This window comes from Athene noctua, chromosome 4 (assembly GCF_965140245.1).
Source record: "Athene noctua chromosome 4, bAthNoc1.hap1.1, whole genome shotgun sequence".
In the NCBI taxonomy this organism is placed as follows: domain Eukaryota; kingdom Metazoa; phylum Chordata; class Aves; order Strigiformes; family Strigidae; genus Athene; species Athene noctua.
In genome coordinates this window covers 48,269,471-48,288,801 of record NC_134040.1, presented here as the reverse complement: position 1 = coordinate 48,288,801, position 19,331 = coordinate 48,269,471, and the positions used below count along the sequence as shown (strand labels likewise).

The 19,331-nt window shown below is 41.0% G+C and overlaps 1 protein-coding gene across 1 annotated transcript in view; it reads right to left on the bottom strand.

Moving 5' to 3' along the window:
- ARSJ (arylsulfatase family member J) overlaps positions 1 to 18,282 on the bottom strand; it is a 45,652-nt gene extending 27,370 nt beyond the window's left edge. The window contains exon 1 of the mRNA XM_074903911.1: positions 17,644 to 18,282. Within this exon, the coding sequence (XP_074760012.1) occupies positions 17,644 to 18,020 (377 nt within the window). The 5' untranslated portion in view covers positions 18,021 to 18,282. The remainder of the gene's footprint in view (positions 1 to 17,643) is intronic.
- Between the last annotated feature and the right edge of the window lie 1,049 nt (positions 18,283 to 19,331).

Genomic DNA, 19,331 nt, shown 5'->3' with positions numbered 1-19,331 from the left:
TCTCCTTACCTAATCCTGACAATATATTTGGCAAATTCACTTTCAAGTTCTAAGATGAAGAATTTGTAATAAATATATTTAAGTTACAGGCTTCTTCATTCTTAAAACGCATCTGTGAGGAATAAGTAAAAGCAATTGGGTTAATTATATTTACAGTGATTATTTTCATATGGGTTATGAATACATTTTTAAGGTGAAATTTATACAGACAGAGTAAATTTCATTACCTGTGCAGACTGTGAATTTGTGCTAGTAGAATTGCTGCGTTGCCTTTTGGAGAGAAGAGTTGAAATTCAAAATTGTTGTGGTTTGAGCTCAGAAGGCAACTGAGCACCACGCAACCACTCCCTCCCTCCTTTCTCCTAGCGTTGAGAAGGAGCAAATAAGCAAAGCCACCACTCACTCCTCCTTTTCCCCTCAGTGGTGAGAAGGAGGGAAGAAGACCCTGGAACTTGAGATAAGGACAGAGAGGGATGATCTCATTCTTTAAGGCACAGGCAAAAGACAGACTCATTAGGGGAAGAAAAAACCCATAAATTTAACACAGGCACTAACAACAACAACACTTAACAAAGCAGGGTCGTGAGAAGCATTATCACATCCTGAAAACACCTTCCTCATCCCTCCCTTCTTCCTGGGCTCAGCTTTGTTCCCAGAATCTCTATCTCCTCCCACACATCGGTGCAGGGGGCAGGGAATAGGGGGCACAGTCAGTCCTGCCTCTTCTTCCACCTCAGGGCGGGGAACTTTCGGCATTCCTGCCCTGTTCCAGCATGGTTCCCCTCTCACAGGAGACAGTCCTCCACAGACAAACTCTGAGTCACTCCCACGGGTGTGTGGGTCACCCCCACATGTTGCAATCCTCCCAGCACCGAACTACAACAGCGGGGCCTTCTTCCCACAGGGTGCTGGCCTTCTTTGGGTGTAGTCACCTGTCCCAGCGTGGTACCCCCACAGGCCGCAAATTGGTATCTGCTCCACTGTAGACCTCCGGGGGGGTGGGGGGCCTGCTGTCTCACCGTGGGGTACAGGGAAGTCTCTGCTCCGACACACTCCTCCACTTCCTCCTCCATTCTGCCACTGACCTTGGTGTTCACACAGATGTTCTCACAACTTCTAACAACTCCCCCAACTCCTCCCAGGTTCCCCTTCTTAAATACGTTATTGCAGAGGCACAGCTAATTGGCCCGGCCTTGGTGCAAAGGCAGGTTCGACTTGGAGCCAGGGATGCTTCAAGAAGCTTCTCACAGGGGACCACTGCTGTAGCCCGCCTCCCCCCCACCCCCTTACCAAACCCCCCCCCGCCACTCACTCAAAACAGGACAAAAATGAACTTGAATTAGATGAATAGCTTCAATGAAATAGAAGGCAATTCACTTACAACTGCAAAGTAGTGCTTTTGGGCAGGAATAACCAACTGCACAAACTTATTTTCTCACAGAAAAAAAAGATCTGGGGCTTCCTGATAACCAACCTGAAGATGAGTCAGCAGTGACTTGATGTGAAAAAAACCCCATCATCTCACTGGGATGTATAAAAGTGATTGGTTTAAAGTAAGGCAATAAAACAGTTGACAAAGGTTTTTCAGATCTATTAGAGGAAAAGGAAATGCCTTTGCTTCATATCCAAATGTTTAGACCTGAGAGGGACACCTCAAAGTTGGCTGTTATCTTCTTATGGTTTGGGTTGGCTTGAGTGCACTTTGACCTGCACGGCACCAGAACATGGGTGTTCTAGTGGGAAGAAACCCATAAGGATAATCATCTTGTTTTAATTTGCAGATCACAGCTTAACTGGTAAAAATAGTACAAGATCTGTTGTTCTTGTGACATTTCCTGCCCATCAGCAGTGGAAAGAGAGCCATACACTCTTTGATACACAGATGCTTTGGCCAGATTTTCTGCTGAGGTAAATTCTTGCCAGCAAAAGAGTTAATGTACTGTCTTCCAACTACTCAACAGTGGAAGTATTTTAGAAACTTTGGGATTTAGAACAAAATGTCAAGGCAGTACTGGTCAAACTGCAACTGGTACATTGTGTCCTGTTTTGAGCATCATTTTTCATGAAAAATAGGCCCAAATATAATAAGTCCAGATGAGAACATTAAGAGTCATCAAAGGTATATAAACAAAGATGTATGTGGAAAGATGGAAAGAACTGATTTTACTCAGGCTAGAGAAAGGAAGAGCAGAGACATTATAACAGACCGCAGACATATAGGAGATTTATTGCTTTTTTTGTAGCAAAGTAAGCTCTTCACTTGGGAATTGCCAAAAAATCATAGGCTTGAACTGCAGCAAGAAAGATGGAAATTTAGTCAATTTATATTATATATTCTTTTATATATTAATTCTATAACTGAAGTTATAGCTAAGACTACCTGAGGAAAGCATGGAAATCTTTGTTGAAGACTTTTAGGAACAACTTCCCACATATTTTAATAATACTTTTGTCACAATTTCCTGAAGTATGATGGACTAGGTAATTTATTAAGATTTCTTAAATCCCTGTTTTCTAGAGGTATCTGTATGGATACAAAGCAGCAAGTGCCAGATTGTTCTCTCCATTCCTAACCAGCCAGAAGAAGCAAAGCAGCTTCAGTTCAGGAGCCATAAAGAAAATAATCCAGAGAGCACTAGCTGTGCCTAAGCCAGTCAGCCCAGCTAAACATAGCCCACTTTGCTGTGCAGCAAAAGCAACGAGCTCCACAGAGAATAGATGAGAAAAACCAGTCTGAGCAGCACAGTGTTTAATTTGTTCCTTTAGCACAAAGACGGCAAGTTCCTCCCTGCTACTGGAACGTTGGCAGCCCCTGCAGGAGTCGGGTCCAGCAAAGCCAGCCACTGCAAACAGGGGCTGAACCCAGGACACTGCCGTTGTAAAAAGAACATCTGCTTTACTGAAAACACCTTGTTCTCATATCAGATTGCAAACCAAAGTGTAACAGATTTCCCTACATTGCTAAGACAAGCTGGCAGTAACAGAGAACTAAATTCCAGGACTTGTAGTAAATCAGTGAAGTGTGGTTTGGTTTGAATACAGAAGGGTGAACTTAAAAGGTGAATAATCTTGCCTATATATCATATCACACCACATATCATATCATGTCATATCTAATTGGAAACTCCTGAACTGTTTCCAAGTGCCTTAGGTTTGTTTTCAAACATTCTTAGCAGTAGGACAACCTTTGAAAGTTCCATCTCCCTGTTAGTATCACCTTTTCTCTTCCAGTTTCAAAATACTATGCTGATAGAAAGCTACAGGGTAAAAATCAAATATTGATTAGAAAATCTCCCTTGACAGCAGGCTTTTAAACTGTTTTAAATATTTTCAGAACTATGCAAGGAACATTATCTATGATACTCCTTAAAGTGTATTTACTACTGTGATCAACTATAATTAATCCACCCCTAAAATACTCTGATAAGGCAAGTATAAATATTCTTACCTTACAGATACAAAAGGTGCATGCATGCATGCCAGTAAATGATTAAACATTAACATAAATTCTGACTGTGTCTGAAAGATACATCAAACTTACTGCTAAGCCAAAAAATATCTGAAGAATTAGATAAAGAACTAAAGGACAGGATGATGCGAGTCTTTTTTGTGGAGAAGACCTAGTTTGCCTCCCCCTTCACTTGCTGCTGGAGACAGGAAAACAGGGGAAAATGAAGAAAATGGATTTAAGTCTGGGCAGCCAAACTGATTGGCCTTGGAAGCAGACAAAAGACTCCGAAAGGACAACCTGGTAAACTGGTATCCAGGAAAGCCTGGAAGGTGTTTGTGAGGCTGCAAAGATTTAAAACTGATGCTGGAACAAACTGAAAAGCTTGGATGTTTTTTGGGGATGATCTGAAAAAGGTCAAAGAGGCATCCTGAAGGATGGGGGAGAAGTGTTGCACAGAGAACCAGTATTACTAGGGACATCATAATTTCCTGTGCTTTTCCCCTAGAAGGATGGGAGATTGCGGAAGGAACTGGCAACTGGGTCATGTTAATAAATGTTTATTACATTTCAGAAACCTCCCCCACTCCAAACCTGTAACAACAATGTCAGAAGAAGGTTCACTTATGCAGATGTGCAAACCGAAGCTTGGACAAGTTATGCTGCCTGCCTGCGGCTATAAAGGCAATCCAAGAGAAGATTTAGACCAGGACAGATGTAGTATGTAGTACACTCCAGCTACACTTCTCCCCATCCCCAGTAAATAAATCTGCCATTGTCCTTCTTGAAAGAACTTTATCCATCAGAACTCTGCTGGATATGGCTCTTCATTTGTTGTTTATTTCTTTTGCCGTCAGAAAGCATGCATGGTAAGGCTCAAAGAACTTTATTCAGCACATTTTACACACAGGGGGAGCAGTCATATACTTTTAAGCCTGTAACTAAGGTGTTGTGAGCCACCTCCTCAGAGATGTCCATTTATCTCCACTGACTATATATATGCATGGCTATACAGGGTCCCAGCTTTGGTGCTTTGATTTATATGCAAGTTAGATGCCAGGAGTAGGGTATGTGTAATGGCTTGATTACTCCCTGAGGGGTGAACTTGTACAAAAAAGCTGCTTTTCATGGTGCTAGCCATATTATTTTCAACTACCACTGTTTTTCTTACATGAAACTTTGCATTATGAATAACAAAATTAATGTTTGGCATGAATACCTGATTTTGAAACATTCAAAATATTTGGGGTTTTGTTCAATCGTATATTCCATATAATACTTTAAATCAATGATTCTAACACAGGGACTTAATCTACAATTACTATCAAACTAACTGCATTCAGTGTTAATTAGAAAAAACACCTCACACAAGCGTCCCTGCCATCATGCCTATGCTACTCTCATCTTGTTTTCTAAAACACACATACATCACAAGAGAAATACAACCAAGAAACAGCTTTCTTCTAGTTAACTGGGAAGGAAGAGGGATTGTTCACCATTTTTTCTCTTGTGTGACAGGCACCTTCACCCTACAGGGAGGGCTTCCAAACACATGAACCTGGGCAAATGATCCCAAGATCAGAAACTAAAATCTTTGTCATCTGACCCAATACTTACTTTTTTTTTTTTTTCCTCCTGTATCTGCTTCTGTAAATAAATACATTTATTATAATAATATAATAATTTCCTAGGGAGCAGAAATGCTCCCCAAGCCTCTGCCTTAACCCAACTATAGTATAAAATAATTTCACACAAAAATGCATTACTATGATTTTTTTCTTTTAAGATGTCTCAGACTGTGACTTGTTTATTAAGAAAAACAAAGCAAAATAGCCTACAAACTTAATTTTACCTTACTTAAGCTGACTCACCATGGTTAATGGTAGCAAAATATATGGCTTTATTACTGAAGTGAGCAGGTATGACTCAGTTACATAGACGAATCACGTTGAACAATAGTGTCATCTTGACACGACAGTTTTTCAGATTCAGAAGCATTATAAGGACTTGCATAGAAAAGCACATCTATATAAGCAAACCCCTTAAATCAGCTTACTAGTAAACATCATGCCTAGTTAACAAATGCAGTGTAGGAGAAAACAGCTAGAATTTAGACTATTAAACTAGTGCACTTCAAGGTCACATTTAGTAGCAGTAGGCAGAGTATCAAAAGGATGCTGAAGAAAGCCACTTGTCTTCTAGTAGCAACACAGGTAAGAGCCTTGAGGTTAGTACAGAAGATGTTAATACACTACATGAGCTACATTTTCCCAGCAGAATATAGCTAGTGTTTTGCATGGCAGAAATATAATGTACTATATAGAAAGCTCTGAGCTCAAAGCAAGTAGAAGCATTTCTACTGAAAATGCCTATGAAATATTTGAATCCTCCAAATGAAGGCTAAAAAGCCTACTGGTACTGGGCTGCTGCAGTCTGCAATCAACTCAACCCTGGCGAGATTCATTCTGCAAAGCCTCATCACAACCAGAGAAAGCAATCCCAAAATTTCAAATTGATACAAGGAACATGAAAACAAAAGCTGGTAACAACGGAAACCCAATATATAAACCATGTAATTATCTCCGGTGTCAAGAACACACAACTTTGAAATCAGAGAACCTTAAAACTCTGAGAGATGCTATGTGCAGTTTCATCACAGGAAGCACATTAATGTCAAAGGGTGTAAAACAAAATCTGTGACAAAGACTCAACAGGGCTGTAACAGTGGCAAACATTACTACCTAAGCTCTTCATCTTTACATAAGATCGCATCACTTACAGCACATATACCTAGCATTACCAAGATGGCCAAGTATTCTCCAATTTGTCACATAGGCTCATTGTTTTTAATCTTAAATGAAACCTTAAAGGTTTTGAAATGTAAAAAGGCCAAAATTGTATAGTTACAAAATTAAGAACCAAGGAAATGTTATGTTCCCTCTGCACTGTATACAGGATCAAATTCTCATCTTCCTATTAACATGAATCCATATTATAACAAAGCAACAACAAAGTTAAGGAGAAAGAATTCAGAAATTAATATCACAAACTGAATAACTGCTTCAATGAAGTACATACCTGACACATATAGGTCCTCTATCTTTGGGAATGCATATACTTCCTGCATAGATCTGGTAAAAGTACAGGTGACTGTTCAGAATTTGAGATACAACACTAAATTTAGTGGTGTTATACTCTTACCAGTATGCTGTGTTCTTAAAGAAACAAGACTTTAATAGGGCTGTAATAACAATGACCCAGGAGAGCAAGTGTTTAGACTGGTTAAGAGGGCCATAAACCAAACAGGCAAACACTCCAAATACTTCATTTTTTGCTTAGAGTACTTCTATAGGGGGAGAAACCACACAGAATAAGTCGCTCCTTCTTCCTCCCCTCCCCCAGGAACTTTATTGTGACAAATTAGAACCATAAAACAATTAAAGTTGGAAGCAACTTGTGGAGGTTGTTAGGTCCAACTCCATTCAAAAGCAGGACTAATTCCAAGATAACCCAGGTTGCTCAGGGTGCTCTCCAGTCAATTTTAAATTTCTCCAAGAATGGAAAAGGTACAAGCTCTCTGAGCAGCCTGATCTAGCCTTGATTTGACCAGGACTCATTGCCTTTCCTCCTTTCCCTGGGCACCTCTGAAAGGACCAGCTTCTGTCTCCTCTGTTCCTCTCAGGAGGTAGTTGCAGACAGGGATGAGATTCCCCTCAGCCTTGCCTTTTGCACAAGAACAAAACAAGCTGTCAAAGCCTTGACTTGTGTACCTGGTGGTGACAAAACTGAAGAAAAACATCCTACAGGAGAGTTAATTCTAGAAGCAGACTGCAAATCAGAATGAATCTGAAATGGTGGTAGCAAAGTATAAGTCAAAAAAATCCAAGAGAAATCAGAAAACATACTAGAATAGTTTTCTCTTAACTCTCTTGAGAACAGGACCATGGAACAATTAAGGAACTGCCATTATGTCATGATCATTAAGAAATTCACTAAACTAATTTCATCAGTTGTCCCTTAAAAAGGAAGAAAAAACACCCTGTTTTTAAGAGATGAATGGAAATATGAAACAGTTCATGAAAGAGTTTTCTAAATTTCACTAAAACTGATAACCTGGTAAAGCTAGGGAATTCCCTAACAACAGTCTAGACTGCAATTTCTTGAATAGTTTGCAATATTTTCTTATTTCCGGGAGGAAACAAACAATAAAAGGGAGTTTATAAAGTCAGTGTATCCCTGCTGTGTAATATAAGTTGGCAGAAGGCCTAGTTAGACAACCTCCAGAGGTCCCCTCAAAGCCAGTTTTCTATGATACTATGAACTATAACACATAACAACTAAAACTAAGTATATAAAATGTGATGGTGAATATTGTTTTGATAAAGTTTATTAAGTTCAGAGAGGCACAATTTGTGAGGTAGCAGTATATCTACTAGAGTATATTTAGTCTAAAGAACCTACACTGCTTTCCCCTACCCTGAGACTTATTTTCTCCACTCCCTCCAGCTTCAAATTTTCGTCAGATAGTAATGTTTCTCCAAATTTGTAATTTTCTCCTTCAAAACAGAAGGGAACTAATTTCTTATGACAGCTTATTATCACAGAGATTGCCTCTACAGTAGTATCCTGATACCCACTTATGTTCTATAGGTGTTAAGAAAAATTACGTAACATTATCTCATAATGGCACAACATTTTCTATCCGAGAAGAAACTCTTTAAAATGCATAAATGAAGAGAAAGATTGACTGAATCTGAAAATGGACACCAGAGATTTATCTCAAAAACAGCTAATATTCTGACAAATGGATGTATTTGAATTAAAAAGTACTTGAAAAAGCTGAATTAATATTTCAAAATTATTTTTTTCAAAAAGCAAAAGTCAAAGCAAAATAAAAGGCAGAACAGGTTAAAATATCAAGAAATAGGGAAACTTTTGCTTTCAGTACTAAATACCAGGTATTTTTGATTATTAGAATATGTTTGATTCTTTTGAGTATCTGAACATTCAACAATGGAAAATTTCCATTTTCCACTGTCTGTCACAGAAACTGCCTGTATGTACACCATCACTCTGTGCCATAATACAATAAACACTTAATAGCATTAAGAAATCGTATTTTGAAATACCTTTACCATGTGGATCTCTAAATATAAAAGGACGATCAGACCATGCAATGCATACAACAGAAGTTGGACACTGATAACCTAGCAAGATGCATTGCAAAGTCTGTCTTTCACTTAGTGTCATAAACAAACTGAACAGGAAGAGGGAGTTTAGGCCTGGTTCTACATGTCTGCTGAGGATTGTGACTTTAGGCAAGGTTAAGATTTCTGCGACCTTTTTTTGTACCGTCTATAATATCATTTAAAGCTTCAAAATATTTGAACAAACTCTTCCATGCTTATATTTATGAATATTAATAACCAAATACATTTCTATGACTTATATGCCTTTTAAGAGAGGCATTGGATTGTTTTTTCCTCCAACACACAAAATGGAAATGCACACTTAGTGCCTCTGATGTAAATCGTGATTAGCTCCGTGCTCTTTCTCACCTTCCTCCCTCTGCTGAGCACGAGCACCCCCCAGGTCACTCACTAGTACCACTAGCTCAGCAGCCTTCCCCCATCCTTTCACACTCCCACCCACATGCAAAATGCAGCTCCTCTGCAGATCATGACCAACCACCTACAAATGCTACATGCCATGACAGTGAGAAAGCCGTAATGGCACAAATTGTCTTTATTAATCAGGTGTTTAATTGTAAGAAAAATAAGGTGTTGGCTTGGTTCCCATACATTGATTTTCTGCCCCTAGGTTGAAGATAAAGGCTCTGGGGCCACAGAATACCTAGGATATTAATAATGTCTACTTCAATGCTTATTATATAATAAAGTCTCTTCATATATTATTTCATATTTGAAGCATATTAAAAAATATTTAATTATCCCAGATTTGTTTTCTAACACACACACCCCCCCCCAACCTAGAGCTTGATAATATGGTGACAACAGCCTGAATAAATAAGCAGGTGATAGCTGACACAGTTAATTAATATATTACAATTGCAGTTGAACGAGCATCATGAAACATGTTTAACTTCTTTCTTATTATGAGCCAGCAGGTACAACAAAGTTCCCTATTTAATTATTTTCAATTTCATCACAGACCACAAAAAGTCAAAAGCTATTTTAGTCAAACCTCAGCGGTTAAAACATCTTTTATATTAATATTTTAAATTTGTTACCCATTAGTGTTATCTTGATTTCTTTCTGAACTCTTCACATTGCATTTCAGGCAATCAATTTACATTTACAAAGACAAGCTGAGGTCACCAGCCAGACCTACTGGCTTTTAAGTAAAAAAACCCTAATAAATTGTGCACCTATTATAAAAAGACTACTGATACAAGGAAAGCAAACACATCCTACACTGGATCACTCACATGGGTGCAATCTTCATTTACCTTGTACTACTGATATTAATCTAATGAATTAAGGCTGGTGCAATTACCTCATTCATTCTTAAGCATACATTCTAAAACTAAGCCAACTCACCTCAGGATAGAAAAATCTGACTATGAATCAGTACAAAACAAGGCAAAAATTACAGGGGAAACAGGCATTCTCAAAGATTTACAGCTAGGAATTAACAACAAAGTGCTAGCTCCTCACACTGCAAGAGACTGTATTAGTCTGGACGAGATCATGGAAAAAGCAGTGTGAAGTATCATGCACTGAAGAGGCAATTGCTCACATGTGCCAAATGGTATCTATTACTAAACATTAACATTTTAGATTTTTAATGGAAATTACCAGATTCCACAACAAATTATGAACTTTTCATAGAAACATCAATTTACACCAATTACTACAACATGAAAAAAAAATAATCTAACTGCCCCAAATTGTAAATAGACCATTGTATTAGTTTGTCAAAAAACAAAAATCAAAAGATAACCGTAAGTTCCATAAATCTAATGGCTCAGTTTTCATCCACTCATCTTTCTTGACATGTAGTCAAAATAAATGCTGATACTTTTCATTTATCATATTTTATTACGATTTGTATTTGCCTGTGCATATATTAATGAAATATTACTCTAAGGATATTAAATATTATAGTAAGAATATCCTCAATTCTATGAAGACACACATCATGGGAACAAAAAAAATAGAGGCACATTTAAAATTAATTCAAGAATGATCATGCATTTTAAGTTTAAAGATCTCCATTACCTTAAACCAATATTGTATTAATGTGTGCAGAGGCCCTGATTCAACAAAACAAATACAAAATTAATTTAAAACCAATAGAACAGAAAAACTCAAAACCAGAACAAAGATACACACAATTATGAAAACAAACACATGGGTCTGGTACTATCACCAACAGAAGTGTCACAAAGACCAAAATCTTTCCCTTTTTCTGACCTTTAGCTCATAAATCTGGCAAATCTTTCTATGAAATGTATTTTAATGAAAATATGAATTTAATTTGTCCAAATTTTAGGTCCCATCTAACTTGACTGTCTCAGAGATATTGTTTGGGTATTATGATGAAGTCTAAATCCTTTGACATGAAAGTAAACCCCTTCTTTTTAGTACACAAGTTCCAGACATCCATCTCAGTTTCCCATCTTGATTTGCTTGAAGGGTCCCATGAAGGAAGAGTAATACTGAACAGTGAGAGTTGTTATAACAAGAGTCCACCACTCATTCAAATTATTGTTGTAGGCAGCAATATGCATCATCAATTACAAAGCAAGCATATCAGGAACAATGCTGAATGAGCAAAGTTCCTTATTTTAAGCCTGACTTCTCCATGGAATATAATTTCTCTTTTCCAGTTTAAAAAACCCCCACAAAACCACCACAGGCTAAAACACCTCAGAGTACCGATAATTTACCACCACAGATTTTGTAAATTTATCTCCGTGTTTCTTTAACTTACGCAACTTTGTATAAACTGAACAATGAAAACAAAAGTTAATCTATTTCCATGATCTAGTTAGTTATATATGTCAGATAACACTATGTTTGTCTTATAAGCAGCGGACCTAAACTATCAAAAAATATTCTTAAATGTTACCGGAAAGTGATGCAAGAAAAAGAAAACACAACCTGTACTACACTTTGCTACTTCCTCCATGTTTTGTTTTTTTTTTTTAATCTTTATTGTTTGCGTGAGTTTCCAATGCTTTCCTCCAAATATTCCTTTGTACAGTGCGCTAGTAATTACGGTGATATGAACAGACTTCTTATTGCTTAGGATGATGGAGCAGTTCAGTACCTGGATCTAATTTTCTTCAGAATGAAAAGAGGAGAGCACAGAGCCAGAACAAAACAAGAAAAGGAAGTCCTTGCATTTAATTATTTATTCATTCTCTGTATATATGTATCTGTATCTCTTTGTATATATGTCTATATGGACAATGTCATTCTAAGTGAAAGACATAACAAGAACATGGAAAAAGATACCTCAACATCTTTGGCAGCAGTCCCACAAGTTCTCCTGAAAGAAGTCAGCAGAAATAAATAATTACATACTGCAAGAGTTATGAAGGCCTAGGGGGAGATGATTTTCAGAGAAAATGAGGATATGGAAAACAGGAATTTCTAGGAGAAAACTGAAATGAAACTTTCACACAGACTATTTTCTCTCAGAATGAACGCTGAAATCATATCTAGCATTTAAAAATATTTTATGAACACTCTCCTTCAAAATGCCTTCTGTAGTTAATATGTACTTCAAATGAGCCACAAATGAATATGAGTTGGAAGAGAAGCTATCCAGTTCAACCCTTTTCCCCAAGACAGATTCAACTACATTATGTCATTCCTGACATATTTGTCTTGTCTGTTCTTAATGACTGCCAATGAAGAAACTCAGCAATTTCCAAAAGCCAGCTATTCCAGTGTTTCACAATCTTTAGCATTTGAAAGTTCTTCCTATTATCTAACCTGACGCTTCTTCTCTGCTCAAGAAACCTCCTAATTTCTTGTACCATCCATCATGACACTGAAAACATATTATGCCCTTTTTGCATAGCTCTTAAAATACTGAAGACTTATCACTTCCCTTCTCATTTTTCTTTTCTTTAGACTAAACAAAGTCTACGAAAAACTCGTATTCTTATTTCTTCTGATCTCTTCCCCACAGTTATCTTTCTGAGGTATCTGATCACCCTTATCTGGACACTGTCCAATTATGCATACTGCTCTTGGAGACTGCTGATGCCCAAGTTTGGGCACAAGCGCTCCAGCTACAGAGCAGAGGGGCTGCTTCACTTATCTACTAGGCTTCCCTGTTTATACAAACTGGTATGACATTTGCTTTGTTTGTAACAGCATGACATTGTTAACTTTATATTCAGTGCATGATTCACTATAATTCCAGCTACTTTTCTAAAGAAATGCAGTCTAAGCAGTTGTTCACCATCCTCTGCTTGTAAAGTTATTCCTGTTTCAGCATAGTATCTTCTATTTATCACTGCTGACTTTAATGCTGCTTTTTTTCAGATTATTTCTCTAATTTGTCAGGATGATTTTCAACATCACTACAGCCCTTTAATGCTGGCAGTCCCTCCTATCCTAGTGGCATATTTCATCATCCAAGTTCTTAATGGAAACACTGATCAGAATTAAACTCAGGACTGATGATGCCAAGTCTCTTTACTTCAGAGCGGATAAGTATCAGACCATCTCCTGCTACTTCAGATTGATATTCTGCAGTCTTTCATATTTTGTTAACTACAAAATAGGATATATATACAATGGAGTGTTACATATATTTCCCAGGATTCCCATCGAATCTCTGAGATCCTCAAGTTCATAGAAAATACTGTCCCAGTCACACACCATTATACTGGATCCTTCTCAGAGCAACCAAGCTGCTGAAACTGCAGTTTGGACCATTATGCACCCAGGAGGCAGGGAAAGAGAAGCCTGCATGGTGCCAAAAAAAAAAAAAAAAAAAAAAAAAAAAGGCATATTATGTCTAGATTTTTTCTTTTCTTGTCAATCTTATTTCTCAGAATCCTTTGCTAAATTAAGTATTCCTCCAGCAAATACAACTACACTGCATAATACCCTCTATAGAACTGGGTCAGCTACCTCAACAGATGTTCATCTAAGCTTATAGTCTTTTTGTCTCACCAGCTCAAAGGAATACTCCTCCTTTTGGCCATCATCTTTCAAAATTTCTTAAAAAAATTTTGGAAAACTGTCCACACACTGACTATACTTCAATAATTCTTCATTTAAAAAGGATACGATGCTTCATGATAATGTAACTTAACAAATTATCTTAATAAGCAATAGCGCATGTGACCGTAACAAATCAATCATATGTCCTCCACCTCATCTCAATCCACTCTCATATGTGCACATGCTGAAAACTTCACACACAAATAATCTTAGATTTTCTTAGTATGTTACGTGACCTGTATTGTTCCATAAATTAAGATCTTCTTAAACCATACTACCAGACTGGTCTAAAAGATTCTTCATGCAATGAAAAATCACCAGGCCTATTAAGCACACAGGAACAGCAGGTAACTCAACAGTGCTTGGCCAGCCAGCTGGTGGGCACAGGCTGAGTATCCTAGTGTGTTCTTAACCCCTTTTCCTAAGGGTGTGGAACTTGAAGACTTGAAGTCTAAGCCACTATTTTTTATGTTCTTCTGTGTAAATTACAATAACATCAACAACAGAAATGTGTTTATTTATCATTTCTTTCATGGATGAGTTAAAAAGTAGTCTTTTAGCTGTCTAATGACATGTACCATGTCTCAGTATCTTAAGGATACTCCAGCACGACTGACATATGCACACATGCAAATCTCACTTAACTCAGTGCCTGTGTAAGATAGGTTTTGACTCAGCACTAGCCTGAAGCTCGGTATCCTGAACTATTCTGCTTAAATTATTTGGTTTACTGAGACATGCCTATTACTTTCAAGGAGAAAACAACAAAAAGAATACTGTATCATGCAATACAACTAGTCTGGAGGACTTATGCTCACTCACATCCTTTGGGAGGAAAAAGAAGAAACCAACAGACAAACATGCCTACAATCTTTCTACAATTTATCAGCAGGCCAATAACTTCTTGAGTATATCCAGGCCACTGCCCAGCTCAAACCAGCACAAAGCAACACTGGGGATGAGTCTCCAAAACCCACCAATTATCACATTTTCGATCCAGCTGTCAGAGCTGAAGCAGGAACTGCAGTGGTCCCAGGAGCAGCACAAGCCAGAGCAAACTCTCTCGTCCAGGTCACCGCTATGACTGCGGTCACGCAGCTGTGGAGCAGGGGCTGAGCTGCTTCCCAAGAGCCGCCTCCCAAGAGCCGCCTCCCCTACCTCCCCGCTTTGGCCCCAGAGCAGCCAGCCGGGAGAGCACATCACATGTGGCACTCAGCCCACTGGCTCACACTTTTCTTCTCTGTTCCCAAGATTCAGCTCAGCTGCAACCCCCTCCCCACAACCGTAAATAAAGCCCAAAATAAAAAAAAGCTGTGGAAGCCAGCCTTACTATTAGCCTAAAAGCAACAGCTTTTGATGGATTGAATGAGGAAAGAGGTAATACTGGTGGAATGCAAAAAATGAAAGTAGGCCAAAGCCTCAAGCACAGGTCATGAGAAAGCAAACAGAGGGAAGTAGAAGTGGTCAGAAAGATGGGCTCACCAGCTGTTATGGTGTGGCATGGCACAAAGGCAAAACAAGAGCTACTTCTACTTCTTCCAACATGTTGCATCCAACCTACTTCCCCACGCTCATTCACTAGCATAGGACAGCTACCAAAAGAAGGGTCTCTTTACTAGCACAAGCCTTAGAGGGACTGTCTGGAGACCTACAAAGAATTTGGAGCATTTGAAGTCTCTTTGCCTGAAGTCTAACTTCTACTTGGCAAGGTGAGTCAGTGCTCCCTAATGAGTCTAGTTTACACAAGTCCCTCTGTTTTCATAGATCAGTCAGGTAATGTTTGGAATGTGTCAAGCATGGTATGTGTACTGGGAGGCATGGAGCATCCAGGTGATCCTGCAGTGGACAAGTAAGCTTTTAGCCTTGAACTAGCACATGTTGGAATTCAAGAAATAACAGCACTTCTGTATTAGAAGTTTCTGACTCCTGGAACTTTAATTAAGGTGCTTCTACTAAAAAAGCATTAGAAGTAGTTATCACTAGCATTTATCTTCAGCCAGAGTCGATAACAGTATCCTCTGAATGTGCCTTGTTAATACTCTACCCAAGCCTATTAACCCCGCACCATTCCCTCCCTTGTGTCTCTGTCATGAGGCAGTTCTTCCTCTCTGCTGTTCCTGTTTCCCAAAGTAGAACAACATGAAAAAAAAATTGTTCTAAGGGTTTTAAACCAGCAGACTAAGAAAATAAAAATGAAGTATAAGCAAATTTCTTTTTTCCTATAAAAGGTTCCAAAACCGAAGTAGGCAGATTTGCAGAACCATTTCCGCCTGACGAGCCGATGAAAAGAGCAGGGTTCCACAGAACATGCCCACTTTTTACTATTAGTATATATTTACACACAAGCTGCTTCATATTTAACGAAGGATTAAAATAGTTAAACTAAGTTACTGCTATTCCTTACTTTGATTCTTTTGTTGTGTTTAGACAACCTCTGTAGTCTCTAAGAGCTAAACCAGCACCCTGGTTCCCCTGGAACCCTGTTGTCCCATTGCTCCAGTCGCTGCGTGAGTCATTACTGTGCAGCATGACATTCCCTTTGTAAAGCACTGGTTCCCAAACCACCGTCCTCAGAAAGCTGGCTGGCTACACACTGCTGGCGCAGGTCCTTGCTTCCAACTGCTGCATGGCGTTAAAGACAATCAAGACACATTAAACATTATCCTGATACACATTTCCCTTGTAAGCTGCTACTTTAGTTGCTGCAGGGCAACTACATTCTTGTGAATGAGTAAGTGTCTCAAAATAACTTCTAAAACACAGTCCACATGAAGGAAAAAAAAATCAAACCCAACCTAAAAACTTGTGTGAGGAAGTCTTGCTCTAGATAACGTCAGCTCTCCATGCAAATCTCCCTGGTGCAGCAAGTCTGGGAACTAACTAGACCAAGACCAGGAATTATCTCCAGCTCTACCATATGGAGATGCAAGACACCAGGCCAGTTGTTTTGTTTTATTTAAACATGTGTTTCTTTTACCAGCAATATTAACATTGCCTTGTTCCTGTTTATACTTAAGGAAAGGAGAAAATAAACTAAGTAACTTTTTTCCTCTCATTCTGTTTTGCTCTTTTAAGAGTTCCCTGTTCCTGTCAATGTGAGTTAAGCTAAACAGAAACAAGGCAGTTTTGTTCCAGAGTAAATGTGTCCACACTGGGAGTTATGTGGGAACCATTCCTACAGTTCAAATGCATGCCCCCCGCTCCCCCCCTCCTTATTAACCTTCACATCTAAGAAGGCCCTTAGGTTGGGTAATCGTTTATTTACTTAGTAGACCACAATAAAAGACAATTTACCAGAGACGGGAAAACACACAATACCAACCCACTGCTTTTACCATTTTGGTGAGGCACCTACTCCAGTGGCTTAAAAGAAAAGTTTCTAATTGTTCGCAAAGCAGCAGCCACCATGACAAGAGCGATGCTGCAGCTCAGAGGATCCTGAAAGACATTCTGGATTCCCTGTGCTCATCCACATGTGACATGCTGGGGAATCATCTCATAAATTCAACAGAACCCTCAGAGAGAACTACTCGCATTAAATCAAGGCTCAGTGAGCCTTGTGCCGGCTGCAATGAGTGTACTGGGGAAAACGAAGCGCTTTCAGTTCCCTAACACGGACTCCTCCTGTAAGTCACTCTGAAATCACACCGAAAATCTAAGTTGATTGCTTCCCAGTAATAGCAACATTACTTGACAACTAGCACGTATGTTAGTAACGCAGCAAATGTAAATGTACTATAGCCCTCAGCAGGGGTAGCTCACAGTGCTGAATTCTTACTGGCTCACAGAGCGCGAGTTTTTATTTCGCGATTTCAAACAGATTAGAAAGTCCATTTTGTTCAAGGTTTTAAAGTGGATCAGAAAGGCACCTCTCCACCTACAGGATAAAACAGAGGTGTACCTAGTCTGGTTCGACCCGTGCTCTTTTCAACAGGGACTGTGTTTAAGCTGGTGAGGTGAATGATGAAGTAGTAGTAAACTTACTTTCCAGTGATAAATTGGCTTCTGGATGGTGTGCACATAGGCTGAACATAATAGTTCTCCAGTTTAACCCCTTCAGCAGCTAGCTTGTCCAGAGTGGGCGTCCTGATCTCCGATCCGTGGTACCCTACGTCTCTGAATCCCTGATCGTCAGCCAGGATGAAGATGATGTGAGGTTGCGAGCTGGGGGCGCCGGCCCCCAGGTCCTCTCCCAGCCCGGTCCTCGTCGCCTCCGCGTCTCCGGGCCCGAGTCCGAGGCTGTCCCAGGCCAGGTAGCCGTAAGTGAGGAGGCTGAGCACCGATAGCCCGGCCAGCACCCCCACCGCCACCATTTTCCCCTTGCAGAGGCGGTGAGGCCAGCTACACCCACCGCGGGCCATTCACCTCGGCTGGAGCAAGAGCGAGACAGAAGAGAAAAACAATAATAAAAAGAAAACAACAGAAAGAAAAAACCCCTCAACAAACCGAAACCGCCTCTGAGGCGGGGGCAGGGACCGTCAGGGCTCCCGCCGGGCGGGGGAGCGGAGAGGAGCCCCGCTCATCGCAGCCACCGCCAACTTCAGCAACTTCAGCCGCGGCTGCGGGAGAGGCGGCGGAGGCCGCCCTGCCCGGCGCTGGGGCTGGAGCCGGGGCCGGTGCCGGTGCCGGCCGGGTGGGCAGGGCCCCGCCGGGGCTCACAGCATCCTCGGCCCGCCTCCGGCCCCGCGCCGGGGCGCCGCTGCCTGCCCGTCCCGGGGCCGGTGCCCATGGCGGGGCGCGTCAGGGCGCCCCGGCGCAGCGCCGGCGGGACGGGGCGGGACGGGCCACCTCCCCTCCGCGCCCCTCCGCGCCCCTCCGCGCACACCGGCCCGCGCGGCGCCCTCCGCCCGCCCCCTCCGGCGCTGCCGGGCCGCTCCCTCCCCTCCCCGCCCCTCCTCTCCCCTCCCCGCCGCCTCCCGGGCGGCCCCGCCGGCGGGCAGGGGGACCCCGGCCCCGGGAGGCCGCCGGAGCCCTGCTTCCCCCTGCCCGCCCCCTCTGCAAAGCCATCATCCTGCCAGCCCCCTCGGCAACTTCTTTCCTCCCTCCTTCCCTCTCTCCCTCCCCGGCCGGCCTCTCCTCTTTTCTCCCCTCTCTCCGCACCTCCTCCTCCTCCTCCTCGCCCGCCCCCGGCCCCGCCAGCCGCTCGCCCCCCGCCCGGGCAGCAGCACCCGCATCCTCCCCACTGCTCCCCGCATTTTGGAGGCGAGATCTCCCTGACATCTCCCCTCGCCGCAAAGGGCAGCCCCTTCCCCGGCAAGTCCCACGTCTCCTTCCCAAATCTAGGGGGGCGTTTTTCGCCCCCCCCCCCCCCCCGAAATATTGATTGTTTCTGAAATCGCCACAAACATCTGGAAGGTATGAATGTACCAGATTTGTTTTCAGCCACAAACCAGTCCCCAAATCCCAAACTCTCCAATTCTGGTAAGGCTGCGGCAACGGAGAGGAATGTGCCTTTTCAAAGTACTATCATTTTTAAAAATTTGGGTTGAAGTATGAATGTGCTGCAGTTGCAAAATACAACTTCACCCCAGTCCTGAAAGACACTGAAGCAAGCAGAAACTTACATTCATGCATGATTAGACTAAACTGAAATAAATGTGCAGGTTTGACCTGTCTAACATGAGTCATCATGACAGGAACAACTTTTACTCAGATTTTATAAAGCGTTAACT